This window comes from Anabrus simplex, chromosome 7 (genome assembly GCF_040414725.1).
Source record: "Anabrus simplex isolate iqAnaSimp1 chromosome 7, ASM4041472v1, whole genome shotgun sequence".
NCBI lineage: Eukaryota > Metazoa > Arthropoda > Insecta > Orthoptera > Tettigoniidae > Anabrus > Anabrus simplex.
Genome location: NC_090271.1, coordinates 122110082 through 122126603, shown reverse-complemented (window position 1 = coordinate 122126603; position 16522 = coordinate 122110082). Strand labels below are relative to the sequence as shown.

Genomic DNA, 16522 nt, shown 5'->3' with positions numbered 1-16522 from the left:
TGCCAAGACAGTTCCTATTCATAGTCCACAGACAATTTCTCCCACTTCCTTATCCAATTTCATTCACCATCATTCTCATCTTCATTAGTTCCTCAACTGAGGTTGGCATCAGAAAGGGCAAGTGACCATAAAAACATGCCATATACAGTAATTTTATCTCAATCCATTCTCCATATTGTGTAAGGAAATGGGACTAAAGGGTAGACATATGCAACATAAAATTTTAATCAAATTTATTACAAGTGAATGTAAAGAACAATTTATATCAGTCTTTTATAGAAGGTTCCTCTCCCAAATATAAAGCACCACAATATTTTCACAAGAGTTACAACTTGAAAACATCAAAAAATATCTTTCTGAAAAGAAGAAAAAAAAAAAAAAAAAAAGGCAGATATAGGAAAGATAGGTAATACCTTTCTATGGCAACTTTCCACAATCTATGTACTTGATAGATTAAGTCAGTCTTAAAATGATTTCACATATTTAATAATACAGTAATTTTATTTTTATCATCAACCAATCATCATTTATGTGGGGCTAGAAAAATATGAATAAAATTGTTTGTAGAGGAGAAAGGCAATGACTTAAAAAATACTTCTCAGTGACCACATATAACATTTTTAAAAACTGAAAAACTCACAACTACACAAGTGATATAAATTTTGATTGAGAGCTATGGTAAGATAAACTAATTAATTCCTTAGCTAAGTGCCTTCAAAATATAGGATATTAAGTAATGGTGTAACTTCTCATGAGCTACTATTCTATTCAAAACAAAGCACAGGAATGATTTTTTGCACAATAATCATGCAGCTGCAAGCAACCATGAACCATATAAGAACTTATCTCAATCTCCCAACAGAGCCACAGAAAACAATCTATAAACAGCATTTTAAACACACTACAAATGATCTTTCCCCCTCACAGCTACCTTCACACAGAAAAGTGCCCTATAAACACCTTGCAAATTCGTATATACTCACTTAGCGAGGTACACTAATATTAGCAAGGAAGCCAGTGTAGTTGCTTTACTGTATATAATTAGTGAAGGTACAGTAGAGTCTTGATTAACCGAGGTTTGATGTTACCCAAGTTCTAGCCAAATAATCAGGACATTTTTTTCTATACTGTAAAGAAACGTCCTGACTTTGAAATATATTGGTCCGATGCTTAGGTGTTTGTCCTTTGGTAATCCAGGCAATGCCACACAATCGTTTCAAAGCACTTACACCTACATTTGGTGTCAAAGAAGGAACAACCATATGTCTTGTGTTTATGTAGTATTGAGAGGAGCCTTGGTGTGATAAATAAATTATCTGAGTACTGTATATATGGTTTTTTCCCCAGTAGGTCCTACTCAAATCCAGAACAACTTGTTCAATAAACAACAAATCCTTATTTTTCTCTTGTTTTTTTCCCAGACAGATTTCAATATTTAGAGTATAACCAGACCTTGTAGTTAGAACCCATGCCTTCATTTCCCATTTGGTAGGCTTGGATTTTACATAATGTTTTATACCTAGTCTGCTTTGAAAGGTATCAAGGCTTAATCAACATGCAGTGCCTTTTCTGGCCAGTAAATCTCTGAAAACTTGCACAAGATCCAGTGCCAGTCTTATCTTGTACAGGTATTTACTCATGTAATAGACCCCCCTCTGGGTTTTGGAGGAAAAACACCAGGATTAGTTCAAACCATCTGGATCAATCCAAGAATACATTAGAGAATGTTTTGTAAAATTTTACTGTATATTTAGAAAGAAGTGTAGAAAATTAAAGTTCAATGGTACAATAAATGTTCGTTACAGTTAGAATTTCATAACTAATAAATCTTGCATACAATACCCCTCAACGTAAGACTTCAGAGAAGAACAATGATTCCGCTTCGAAGCGGGTACAAGCCTTACTGCAGCTCTGACAACATCACACAAATTTGTTTTGTCTGTACAACGTGTGCAATGAAAACATGTGTCAAAGTTATGCGGTACACGTGTGTTTTGTAGTTAAATGTCCGCCTCTGTAGCATAGGCCTACTACAGCTCTGACGACGTTACCCAAATAGGTGAATAGTATCAGGCGAGTAAAGTACTTAGGCATGTGTTTCATAAATATTGTACTGTACACTGTATAGATAATTATTACTGTAAAATACTGAGTAATATTTTGTTGTGCAAAACAAATTCTTACAGAATTTTAAATCTTTATCGATAGCAGGCACTTCTTAACAGCAGACATACTTATATTTATGCTATCCATCAGTGTCCATTATAAGGATGTTCCTCTGTACTCAAATTAAGCATTTTTACAAATGTACTTATTTCTATAAAGTTATAAACTTATCATCCCTGACTTACATCATAAGAAGGAAGTAAAGCAGGGAAACACTGGCCTTCTCAGAACTTTGTTCTCAAATCTTCCTGTACAGTATCAAGATTTCTAATACTGTGACTCCCATATAAATGAGCCTCAATTGACCTTAAACATTATTAACCAAGGAATCCTGTATGGCAGTACACTGATTTGTCTGTACTCCTAAAAGAGGTCTTTACTCAGCTTATGCCCCATAAAACAGTATCAACTGGTAACTTTTGAAGATAAAGTTCACACTGACCATTTGTAAAATGTAATTTAACCTTGACCTAACTTAAACATTAAAGCAATGAGCATAAAAATCTGTTATATTTACAGTAATTGTTATATTTATTATTATTTTCTGTAAAATGAGCCACATAGCAGTTATTTCCATAGTGCACTGTGAACATTAGGCAGTAACAACATAACAGCAGTAGGTTAAGCGTATACCATCAGCGCCCATATGACAGTTTGTAGGGGGGGCCCAGACCTGGGGGTACATAGTATTTTTAATATTTTGGAAGATAAATGGCGACTTGTATTCTGTGGTAGAATAATCCCACTGTGTTCCCTGCCTGTTGGTGGGGAACGGTTCTACTGCTTCAACGTAATACTGACTTTTACATCATTTTCTTGAAAGGAAAACACCTGACTAGACTAGATTTTTGCCTTTCCCTGAGAGCTACGGGGTGGGGGTCCGCGGCCCCACCTTGCCCCCGGGTATGGGCGCCCTTGGTGTATACCGAACCTACTTTCAACTTTTGTTAACTAATCCAACATAAAAACTAAGTGAGAGGGAAACATTTGAAGTATACAGCCAAAATTATATCCTCATTTATACAGATTTCTTATGGAACCACACTGAAGAAATCTGAAGACACTGAAAAAAAAACCACTATCAGTTCTACTCTGTTCACCATGAATTTTACAATGATCAGTTTAGTTTTAAACCTGCAATACAACAGTGAAATGCTAAGCACAGTGTTTGGTAACTATACATATGTCTAGCTTCAGTGATTGGAATGTTAAACCAGTTTTCCTCCAGCAATACACTATGAGCACAAACTCTATACAATTCCTCTGTACCCTGAGGGAAAAGACTAACCTATGCAGATTGCAGATGGAGTATATCACCTATAAAATGGATACCAAATTTTTTGTTAATTAGAATATCAATCTCCTTGTTGCAAAAATATCCTAGGATAGCCACAGAAAATCTCTATCCCACATTTGGACTATCAACTTTGTGTACCTCCACGGTAGCCACAAAGGTTGGTTTTACTGTATTATACAAATGTTTGTTTGCCAAAGTGCCTTGCAGAAAATTGGATTACATAATATTCTAGTAGAGGATGTTGAGAATGATCTTGAAATTACTAATCTGAGAAATAATTTTAGGAATTGCCTATTGTTACAGACTGTGAATGCATAGTAATAAAATATTTAATAGTTTTAGTTTAGTCAAATGATTCAAAAATTCTTTTCTTTTTTTCTGGTTACCAATATTTTCAACACAATTTTTTAGTTTTAAGGTGACTTGGGGATGATCTATTTAATTTTTCAACCAAGGTTGTAATTTAAATGACTTGATTGTGATCATAGTCAAGGGGCTTCCTGTTTAATGTGGAATACAAATCACAGGGACATGACTATTCATCTAGAAATACCAATGTAATTAATTGGCAGGGATTTGAACCACATCCATTAAGATGAGAAGTCAGTGATAACTTCACTCTGTTAGCATGTTCTCAATTTAATTTTTCTTTTGTGGTTCTAACCTTAGTGCTCTGGAACACAAAATTCAAGTGGTCAGGAATTAATTCACAACAGTTTAAGTTCATTACCATCATCCTACACAAGCGCTTCAAACAGACTGAATTTGTGAACCACTAAAATTTGTTCTAAATAGCTGTATCAGTGATACGGTGCATCAAAATTAATTGTAAAAAAGCACAAACAAAAGTACCAAAACATTTTACTAACCTAAATTACACACATTTCCTGGCTCAGAGAAACTGGAATGCTCTTTGACAAATTTGTTTGCCTTTGCCTTTGAGGTGGTCATGTGACCTGACTAAGTGTCCATATCCATTGACTAACACAACTAGAGGGTCAAATTACACAACGGGTTTCAGGTGCATGTACTTTCTCAACTACACGTATAGACAATAAGCAAAGTAAAGCAAGCTTGTAGTTTCGCGTGGCTATTCATAATGTGATCACAGCCATAGGACCTCCAGTTTAAGTGGAATCCAAACTTCAGGGACATGACTTTTAATTTCAAATATCCCCCACAAGCAATGGCTGAGATATAAACCATGGCAGTAACTAGAAGCTGTCTGATCAATAACAAAAATTAAATATGGATATTTCCTCATATAAAATGATGAAATGATGCAGTACGTTGGTGATAAACTTTTGATGATGTCACCAAGTCCGTACGCTCATATTTTGTATGTGTTTGGATAAATTCTTCATTTATAATCACATGGAAGAATATTGGGATTAATTCTCACAGAAAATGGGGCTTAATTCTCAAACACAATGGAACTTAGCATTTTACTGAATTCCGTAAAATAAATCCCATGCATTTAATGTAACAAGGAGTGAAACAATAGAATGGACAGTAAGCTTAGTACATTCTCCTATCATTCTAAAACCTTAAATTAGTGTGAAAAACAATGATAAATCATGTATTAAATAAAATGGCAGCACAAACCTCAAGTGCATGCAAGATATCATGATAAAAGCACTTTACAAGCCACATCAAAAAGGCATTTACAAAGTATGTGCAGAATAAGTAACTTAATAAATGCATTGTTTTATGCATATATTAGTGAATAACTATACCACGCAGCATCTATTTCTCTTTGGAGGTGACCACTTCAAACTTCATTTCATGCTTGTCCAATTCTTCAATGAGGGAAGTCTTAGCAAAGGCTGCTCCAGGAGGGAAAACTCCACCCCTAAATGTAAAAAAGAGAAAAGGCTAGAAACACATTACAAATAATGGTATGTGCATTTTTTGTGTTTCAACAGGTACATTTTGCTTTAAGAGATACTTCACAGATTACTTGTAGATTAACAATATGTTCTCACCCATAATCCAAGTTCAATCTACAGTAACACAGATGGCATCTTGCACAGTCACACAAGTTGCATCTAGTTTCTCAACATTTAGGACCACTTTTACAATGTATTTCTTGTCTTTCATGAAATTCTAATTAACTGCAGTACAATGAGGAAAGTTTTGCATCGTAACGAAGAAAAAACATTAAAAACATTTTAAATACATAATTTCATGAAAGGAAATTCCATAGTAAAAGGGAAAATGAACTTAGTAACATCAATTCTTCCTGCATACTAGACTGCAAAAATAAAAAGCAATGGTTGGAGTTTTATGTAACCCATAGGATGTGAATTTGTTGTGGGATATTCTAACCACAAAATGAGACTAAAAATATTTTTCAACCAGGAGTCAAGCAGCAAATGCCTAAGTGAAGCTGTGAGCTGGCCAGTAGCCTCAAGACCTGCTGGATTGATATCGCCTGTGTGCAGAGACAAACTGGAAAAGACCTAACACGTTAAGGAGCTTTGGAGATGCTTCCAAACTCCTCTATAATGGTGAAAATTGGCTCAGAATGGCATTAGTGGGGTGGTCAGCAAGAAAATGGGAGATAAAATCATACAAGTTCACCACTTTTCTGACCATTTAATTGTAATATAAGAGTTTCATATTTGGGTTGTTCTGTATTGACTATATAGTACTGGTATAAGAAAAATGTACAATTGGTCCACCTTAGTCAATACATACAGGTAAATGTATCTTAAAAAGAGAATTTTAAGAAAAACACACAATAGGTATGTACATGTTTAGGCTCCTTTGGGCCTTCTTCAGCCATGAAAGTAAAATATAAAGTTAATAAAACTAAAACCGAGTCCTTATGAAAAATTAATCTTAAAATATCTTATTGTCAAAAACACTACCTAAATAACACCAAACAGAGGAACATATAAAGGCACTCATTTTTGAAGTCTTGACATATGAAATTACTTGTGGAGTACAACGGTGGTTATGTATTTCAATTGGTAAGATACATCAAAATGTAATAATCATGCAGAAATTCTTTTGACTGACAATGAGAAAAATGCTGAATTGGAAAGTTACATATACTGAGAAAAAGAAAGGAAAGAAAAGAAATCTGGATAATAATTAAATGAAAGAAGTAAAGTAAATCTGAAATAAATGTGACTTGCTTCATGCTGCTGTCATATATTTAGATCGAAGAACCCTCCTCTCAATTTAAACAGGATTCCTGAACAGATTAACGTTCTTTTTGAGGCATTCAAAATCCTTCTTGATAAACATAGAAAAAGTTACAACTCAAAAATTTTCAGATAACTTCTCCTTCCCATGATTTCTTCTTCTCCCTTAGTTAACAGCTGACCTGCTTGGCAGTGTAGTATCTCCCTTCAAATTGCATAAATCTTTCGCCTTTTACAAAGTTAAGTTCATGTTTTGCTATGTTTATTTGTTTTACATTTTTTTCTTTATTGTGCCAACGACAGTCAGTGTTTTTCCCTCAGATAGTCGGCTAAGGGAACTGACATAAACCAACTGTCGACTGTCACCTTTCTGCCCATTCTAGTCATAGGCAGGATCATTCTTTCAACAATGTCTCATGGCATATTGCTCTGTTGGTACGGCTCTTTTGGCTGTTGTCCAGAATGGATTTCAAGCTTTCGAGTATAAAAGGTCCATGCACAACATAATGCAAATAGTATATTTATGCCATACTTGGTCAGTTTGTTGCCTGCAACGACAATGCCTCCTAAATGTGTCTAGCATTTCACCAATAGTGAGGAACTCTTTTGGTGAACAGGCACTTGTGCATTGTTCAACAAATGGATTGAATACACGGTCAAGACTGGTTTATACATAACTCAGTTCTGCATAATTCTGTTTTATACGTAAATTTCTGTAGGTTCCAGCAAAATATAACACAAAAGCATGTTAATTAAACCTCATTTGTACATAACCCATTTATACGTAATTTGGTGTTGTGTGTGTTCATTTACATTAAATGCAGTTTATTTGTAAGTAACAAAGTTAAAATAATGTTGGCGATGTATGCATTTCCTCTGATTACAAAACAGGCGAGTTAGAAAAGTGACACATTAGAATCAGCTTTGTTGGCGGTGGGACTTCACCTGCAGGTGTCGGAGGGTTGTGGTGTGGTAGTGTAACGAAGGTCGTGGGAAGTGACCACGCGGCTTTTAACTAAAAGAGAAAGATTATGAGCCAGACACATGTTCGTTGTTAGTATCAGGTTCAAATAATGCTGCAGATATATAAATTTCTTGACGTTTCCAAACTACAGGCGAGATAGAAATGTGACTATTAAAGTTGGTGTTGTTAGCGGCGAGACTTTGGCTGCAGATATCAGAAAGGTGCAGTGGTATAGCAAAGGTCATGGGAAGTGACTGCATGGCATAAAGCTAAAGTAGAAAGATTATAAGACATGTGTTCGGGACACAGAAAACGCTTCCATTTTAACTGTAAGCAGGTTGTTTAAACGAGACACATTAAAATGATGCTGGAAGCTGACATTTATCATATTGAGTATATTAAAAACTGTAGTTCTATCAGAAATTGTATGTAGTTGTCAGTCTGCCATGGAGAAGAGAAAGAGGAAAAGTTACACGCTGGATGAGAAAGTAAAATTAATATAAGAAGTGGACAATAGTATACATAAAACTAAAATTGAAATAGTTGGAAATTTAGGAATTGCTTATACCACACATAGTAAAAGAAACACTATTTTAGACACATTTTTAAACACTGGGGGCAAAATCAATAATGTTGATTAATAATGCTGCAAACCTGATTTATATTAAAAAATCATCAGTACAAATTATGCCGTTAACTTTCTGAAGTAACCTGTCTTTAATCTTATTCCTGAAAATAGAGAACATTATTTCAATAATTATATGATATAACTAAACCTGATTTGTAAGTAATTGTTAGTTATACGTATAATCTGCTCTTCACCTTGATATACGTATAACTCAGGTTCAACTGTATCACAGATTTTTGCCAGTCTGTCCACAGCTGAACGCTCTTCATAGCCATCCAGTTCATCTAAACATAGGGCTTGCAGCAAGATACTAAACCACTTTGGATTCATGACACATCAAAACAGGTCAATACTGGTATCATCTTCTGTCTATAAAGCTTTCACAACACTAGCAAGATACAATAATCCGAAGTGCTTTCGACTCTGTTGGCATTGGTTTGTACAGCATCACATTCTTCATTGATATGGTCTCCATTTCTTTCAATATATCTCTTGGTATACTGTATGATTTTTCAAATTCACAATCAGGGAAAAATATTTTCCATGCTTCCAAAGGAGAAGGAACATGTTAAGTTGCTCTTTAGCCCGTGGCAACCATCTAACAATCTTGTGTACCCATGCATAGCCACCTCTGGGTGCTATAGCGTGAACCTGCCACTCTGTAACACTATCCTTACCCAAATAAGTAGGACCATTGGTTTTAACCACCTTATCTTCATGCCGTAACTCTGCAGACACAATAGAATAAGTATTATGGTCACTTAGTACACTATCCACATCACTATTATCACTAATAGTGTCAACTTTGTCACATTCAAATAACTGTCGATGTACTGAGTTGGTGTTGTTGCTAGATTTCACTTCTCTCCCTCTCCTCCTAATTCAATCTTCTTTTGCTCCATCCACTGCATCACTCAACAACATAACTAGTAAAGTGGACAAACAGCATCAGGCACACACGGTCAAAATGGCCACGAGTTTGAACATGTGTTCAACTTGAGGGAGGTGATCAGCCACTGGGTGGCGCTACATCCCTCCTCCAATGAAGCCAAGAAGGGAAAAAAGAGAGAAAAGTGCTTGGTCAAAATGGCACACAATAATCACGCCACGCGGTCTAAAAGACCATAGTGTGCCCGATACTCGATTAATTATGGCCAACATACAAGTAGATGTACACATTCAAGAGAGAGGTGGTAGCGATTTTTATTTTAAGGAGAAATATGATGTAATTACCTTATCTCAACTGTATCAGTCTCAACTGGACACGACTTCATGACATCGCTATCGCTGCAATACGAGGTTCAGTAAACATAATCCGCAATCATTTATTTATTTATATATTTTCATGCCATCATTTATGGCGAAGTTAAGGCTCACGGCCTTCTCTTACATTTAACCACATATTATCTATAATAAACTTCATAAAACAGAATAATGAAATAATACATACATACATACATACATACATACATACATACATACATACATTATCATTATAGACTGTTATGCCTTTCAGCGTTCAGTCTGCAAGCTTCTGAGAATTTACTAAACGTCGCCACAATCCTCGATTTGCAACTAGTGTTGTGGCCTCATTTAGTTCTATACCTCTTATCTTTAAATCGTTAGAAACCGAGTCTAACCATCGTCGTCTTGGTCTCCCTCTACTTCTCTTACCTCCACAACAGAGTCCATTATTCTCCTAGGTAACATATCCTCCTCCATTCGCCTCACATGACCCCACCACTGAAGCCGGTTTATGCATACAGCTTCATCCATCGAGTTCATTCCTAAATTAGCCTTTATCTCCTCATTCTGTGTACCCTCCTGCCATTGTTCCCACCTGTTTGTACCAGCAATCATTCTTGTTACTTTCATGTCTGTTACTTCTAACTTATGAATAAGATATCCTGAGTCCACCCAGCTTTTGCTCCCGTAAAGCAAAGTTGGTCTGAAAACAGACCGATGTAAAGATAGTTTCGTCTGGGAGCTGACTTCCTTCTTACAGAATACTGCTGATCGCAACTGCGAGCTAACTGCATTAGCTTTACGACACCTTGATTCAATCTCGCTTACTATATTACCATCCTGGGAGAACACACAACCTAAATACTTGAAATTATCGACCTGTTCTAGCTTTGTATCACCAGTCTGACATTCAATTCTGTTGAATTTCTTACCTACGGACATTAATTTAGTCTTTGAGAGGCTAATTTTCATACCATACTCATTGCACCTATTTTCAAGTTCCAAGATATTAGACTGCAGGCTTTCGGCACAGTCTGCCATTAAGACCAAGTCGTCAGCATAGGCCAAACTGCTTACTACGTTTCCACCTAATTGAATCCCTCCCTGCCATTTTATACCTTTCAGCAGATGATCCATATAAACTACGAACAGCAAAGGTGAAAGATTACAGCCTTGTCTAACTCCTGTAAGTACCCTGAACCTAAATCCTAACCTCATTCATTCTTCCATTCATACAAGCTGGTTAAACATTTACTACGTAATCTCGCAAAACCGCTTGAATGAAGCTACAGAAGTGCAATTTCTAACACTGACTGGAAGGGAATTCCATAGCCTTGCACCAGACACTTGAAAGGAGCGGTTAAATGAAGATGAGCGGTGCACAGGAATTGAGAGTGTAGTAGTCTATCGTGTGTTATGTTCATGAGAGGGGGAGAGTAAATTAAACTTTGAGGATAAATACTGGGGTTTAGATTCATTCAACAGACGAAATACGAGAGTTGCAATGTGAAGATGTCATAGTTTATCGATTTATAACTACGAGAGAATTTCATAATAGGGGGAGATATGAGTTGAAAATTTAATTGAAAATATAAACCTAATGCATGAGTTCATTGCCCTCTGTAATTTTAATGTTTGTTCCATGGTGGCATCTATTAAGTATGGGAAATATGAGGGTCTGGATAAGTTTAATTTTCTTGCTTAGTAGAAGAAGTGATTAGCGAGTTTTGAGACGGCGAAGTGATGAGTGAATTTTTCTACAGATGCTTGTTATGTGCTCACTCCAATCTAGTGTGTCACTTATGATAATCCCAATATTTTTGACAGACTTCTGAAATGGTATAGCTACACCACAAAGCAAACGTGAAGGCAATAACTTCTTTAAGAATATTTAACTGCCTTTGTTGCCCTATTATAATAGCTTGTACCTTTTTAGGATTAATTAATAAACAGTTCTTATTAGAATAGGAGCTGATTTAAAATAGAATTCATCTGATGAATTCCAAACTCAATATCAACAGGGGGCCGATGACCTTCGATGTTAGGCCCCTTTAAACAACAAGCATCATCATCAATATCAACAGCTTTACAGTGATAATATATTTGTAGATCATCTGCATATAAATAATACTTACAGTTACTGAACTGAGAAGATATATCATTGATTTATAGAGTAAACAGAAGAACCATGCATCATTCCATATTCCAAATTCATTCCAAATTTATTCTTGAGCCTTGCGATGGTTATTTCTATCTGGCACACTAGCAAACTCACCAGTAACTTACAAGACTACTACTATGTAGTCGACATACTTTGTCCTTGTGGCAGCCTCCTCGTTGGGGGAAGTTGTATTAATAATAATTTAAAAAAAGATGAAGGTACTGTAAAAAGGGAAACCAAAAAGCCTTGAAAATGCAAGATATTCTAGCCATCACAAACCTATTACTGTCAAAGTTAAAAGACAACACTCAAATCACGGGATGTTGGATAAAAAAGATGTAAAAGAGGAGTCTTTACTTTTTTTTTTAGAGAGAGGAGTCTGGCATAAAAAGAAGCAATACCAAGCACAGCTAGGGGCTCTATTGACAGCACTCTATAACTCCCCAGTTTAAAGCCTCTACAGGGATATTTATGATGTCTGATCTAGATACTGAATTAAGGCAATACTACAGGCACAACATTCAAAGGACAATGACCTACATGCTAAGAACCTTAAAACAACAATCACAATCATGACTGTCACAATATTTCAGACCTTCTAAGACCTATTCCTTTGAATCCACATTCTGTTCAGGTTCTTGCACAGAAAACGAGACCAAACATCTGACTGAACAAATACTTCTTGCTAGGCATTGGGATCAGATGTTTGGTCATCTACTAATAACTCAAACAGTCAAACCAATCACAAGACAATTCACTGCATGAAGGAGAAAATAACTGACCCATGATAAAAGGACACCCAGAGAGGAACATGCAGAAAGAAAGAAGACCCTTACATGTTTTCTAATTTATGATGTAAAGTAATGGTTCATGGTGTCGGCTACTGTAGTCATGTCCTCGTTCATGAAACATGGGCAACGGCTGAGTGGCCTAGTAAGTGGTCCAGAGTCGGGATACTAGTTGCTATGGAATGGGAGTGGGCATCTCAGACATATTCTGAGTCATGACCCTCCTTGTGCTCAGGCAGCTAGGACTATACAATTCAACGGTGGTCAATAATCCATTAGAGGAGAGATTCTCACTTGGACTATGTGCAAGCAGGGTAGCATCCTGCTTCATGAATTTACCGAGCTCAGAACATTTTAAGCAAGCCTCAGACCTCTGGGAGTAACAGAGTCCCACTCCCATTTGACAGGCGAGGGCCTCCTTGGAAACAACTTGGTGAACGAAATGGAATTCAATGGGGAGCTATCAATATTAATGGGGCTTCTGGAAGAAAGAAAGTAGAACTGGCTGAGTCAGCAAAGAGGATGCATCTGGATGTGCTAGGAGTAAGTGATATTCAGGTAAGGGGAGATAACGAGGGAGAGATAGGAGATTATAAAGTGTACTTGACGGGTATTAGAAAGGGAAGGGCAGAGTCTGGGGTAGGGCTCTTTATCAGGAATACTATTGCACGCAACATAGTTTCTGTTAGGCACGTAAATGAGCGAATGATGTGGGTAGATTTGTCAGTTGGAGGAGTTAGGACTAGTGTAGAATTGTCTCCGCGTGTATTCACCATGTGAGGGTGCAGATGAGGATGAAGTTGACAAGTTTTAAGAAGCATTGAGTGACATCGTGGTCAGGGTCAACAGCAAGGATAGAATAGTGCTAATGGGCGATTTCAATGCAAGAGTTGGGAATAGAACTGAAGGATACGAAAGGGTGATTGGTAAATGTGGGGAAGATATGGAAGCTAATGGGAATGGGAAGCATTTGCTGGACTTCTGTGCTAGTATGGGCTTAGCAGTTACAAATATATTCTTCAAGCATAAGGCTATTCATTGCTACAAATGGGAGGCTAGGGGTACCAGATCCATAACAGACTATATCTTAACCGACTTCGAATTCAGGAAATCTGTTAGGAATGTACGAGTTTTCCGGGGATTTTTCAATGATACAGACCACTAACTGATCTGTAGTGAACTAAGTATCTCTAGGCCTAGGGTAGAGAAAGTGAAATCTGTCTGCAAACGAACAAGGGTAGAAAATCTCCAGGACGAGGAAATTCGACAGAAGTACATGGATATGATTAGTGAGAAATTTCGAACAGTGGACAGTAAGCAGGTTCAGGATATAGAAAGTGAATGGGTGGCATACAGGGATGCTGTAGTAGAAACAGCAAGGGAATGCCTAGGAAAAGCTCTGTGTAAAGATGGGAAAAGGCGAACATCGTGGTGGAATGATGAAGTGAGAGCAGCTTCAAAACATAAAAAGAAGGCTTATCAGAAATGGCTCCAAACAAGGGCCAAGGCAGACAGGGATTTGTACGTAGATGAAAGAAATAGAGCGAAACAAATAGTTGTTGAATCCAAAAAGAAGTTGTGGGAAGATTTTGGTAATAACCTGGAAAGGCTAGGTCAAGCAGCAGGGAAATCTTTCTGGACAGTAATAAAGAATCTTAGGAAGGGAGGGAGAAAGGAAATGAACAGTGTTTTGAGTAATTCAGGTGAACTCAAAATAGATCCCAGGGAATCACTGGAGAGGTGGAGGGAATATTTTGAACATCTTCTCAATGTAAAAGCAAATCATCTTGGTGGTGTTGTGAACAGCCAAGCTCATGGAGAGGAGGAAAATGATGTTGGTGAAATTACGCTTGAGGAAGTGGAAAGGATTGTAAACTCCATTGTCATAAAGCAGCAGGAATAGAGGAAATTAAACCTGAAATGGTGAAGTATAGTGGGAAGGCAGGGATGAAATGGCTTCACAGAGTAGTAAAATTAGCATGGAGTGTTGGTAAGGTACCTTCAGATTGGTCAAAAGCAGTAACTGAACCTATCTATAAGCAAGGGAACAGGAAGGATTGCAACAACTATCGAGGTATCTCATTGATTAGTATGCCAGGCAAAGTGTTCACTGGCATCTTGGAAGGGAGGGTGCGATCAGTTGTTGAGAGGAAGTTGGATGAAAACCAGTGTGGTTTCAGAGCACAGATTCTGTGAACTAAGTATTCTGGTATGAAAATTAGTCTCTCGAAGACTAAATTGATGTCAGTAGGTAAGAAATTCAACAGGATCAGATTTTCAGTATGCACCAGGTAATTGAAAAATGCTACGAGAGGAATAGGCAGTTGTGTTTATGTTTCGTAGATCTAGAGAAAGCATATGACAGGGTAGCGAGGGAAAAGATGTTTGCTATACCGGGGGACTATGGAATTAATGGTAGATTATTAAAATCAATCAAAGGCATTTATGTTGACAATTGGGCTACAGTGAGAATTGACGGTAGAATGAGTTCTTGGTTCAGGGTACTTACAGGGGTTAGACAAGGCTGCAATCTTTCACCTCTGCTGTTTGTACTTTACATGGATCATCTGCTGAAAGGTATAAAATGACAGGGAGGGATTCAGTTAAGTGGAAATGTAGTATAGTTGGGGAGAAATCATGACGACCTCCCCTCACACCACTACTTTCCAGCGGCAGCTCGGTGTTATTAGCGACTTATTAGAATTTACTACCTCTACTGCAGCCAGAGTTGCCAAATCGGCTACTGCACTCTACACTAGAAAGGGTAAATACTACAGAGTGAGGAAATAAGTGGTTGGCAGCCTCTCCAAAACAAACAAGGATCACTTAGAACTCGTTAACTCAGCAGGGTGCAGGGTGTGATTGACTACTGGCTTCCAGCTCACTTCTAGGAACTGAGGCTGTCATGTTTTGTCCCCAACTATAAGCAGTCTGGCCTATGCTGATGACTTGGTCTTAATGGCAGATTGTGCCGAAAGCCTGCAGTCTAATATCTTGGAACTTGAAAGGAGGTGCAATGAGTATGGTATGAAAATTAGTCTCTCGAAGACTAAATTGATGTCAGTAGGTAAGAAATTCAACAGAATTGAATGTCAGACAGGTGATACAAAGCTAGAACAGGTCGATAATTTCAAGTATTTAGATTGTGTGTTCTCCCAGGATGGTAATATAGTAAGTGAGATTGAATCAAGGTGTCGTAAAGCTAATGCAGTTAGCTCGCAGTTGCGATCAATAGTATTCTGTAAGAAGGAAGTCAGCTCCCAGACGAAACTATTTTTGCATCGGTCTGTTTTCAGACCAACTTTGCTTTACGGGAGCGAAAGCTGGGTGGACTCAGGATATCTTGTTCATAAGTTAAAAGTAACAGACATGAAAGTAGCAAAAATGATTGCTGGTACAAACAGGTGGGAACAATGGCAGGAGGGTACTCGGAATGAGGAGATAAGGGGCTAATATAGGAATGAACTCGATGGATGAAGCTGTATGCATAAACCGGCTTCGGTGGTGGGGTCATGTGAGGCGAATGGAAGAGGATAGGTTACCTAGGAGAATAATGGACTCTGTTATGGAGGGTAAGAGAAGTAGAGGTAGACCAAGACGACGATGGTTAGACTCGGTTTCTAACGATTTAAAGATAAGAGGTATATATCTAAATGAGGCCACAACACTAGTTGCAAATCGAGGATTGTGGCGATGTTTAGAAAGTTCACAGAGGCTTGCAGACTGAACACTGAAAGGCATAACAGTCTATAATGATAATGTATGTATGTATGTATGATGTAAAGTACTCACTCACTTTGTAGGCTTCTGAGGAACGTGAAGTTCCCGTGCCAAACTTACAATCCTCTTCCATCCTTTTCGATCGTGAGCCTGTTCTTTCCAGTTATCAATTTGGAGGGTCCGGCATACCTTGTTGATCTCCTTCTTCCAGGTGCTTCAGGGTCTTCCTAAAGGTCTTTTCCCATTAAGAGATCCTTGTATAGATCTACTGGTACTCTGTTATCCTGCATCCTCAGTGCATGTCCAGCCCAGCGCAGTCTGTTGAATTCTATCACAATCATTATATTATGTTGTTGAGAGAGGGTGTAAATCTCATAATTAGATCTTTTCTTCCAGCTTTG

General features: G+C 37.5%; 1 protein-coding gene across 2 annotated transcripts in view; it reads right to left on the bottom strand.

The window, feature by feature from the left end:
- Positions 1-216: 216 nt before the first annotated feature.
- The window catches only part of LOC136877344 (saccharopine dehydrogenase-like oxidoreductase), a 191276-nt gene continuing 174970 nt past the window's right edge, over positions 217-16522 (bottom strand). For both annotated transcript variants that reach the window (XM_067151304.2, XM_067151305.2), the window contains exon 10: positions 217-5315. In XM_067151304.2, coding sequence (XP_067007405.2) covers positions 5210-5315 — 106 coding nt within the window. In that variant the 3' untranslated portion in view covers positions 217-5209. The remainder of the gene's footprint in view (positions 5316-16522) is intronic.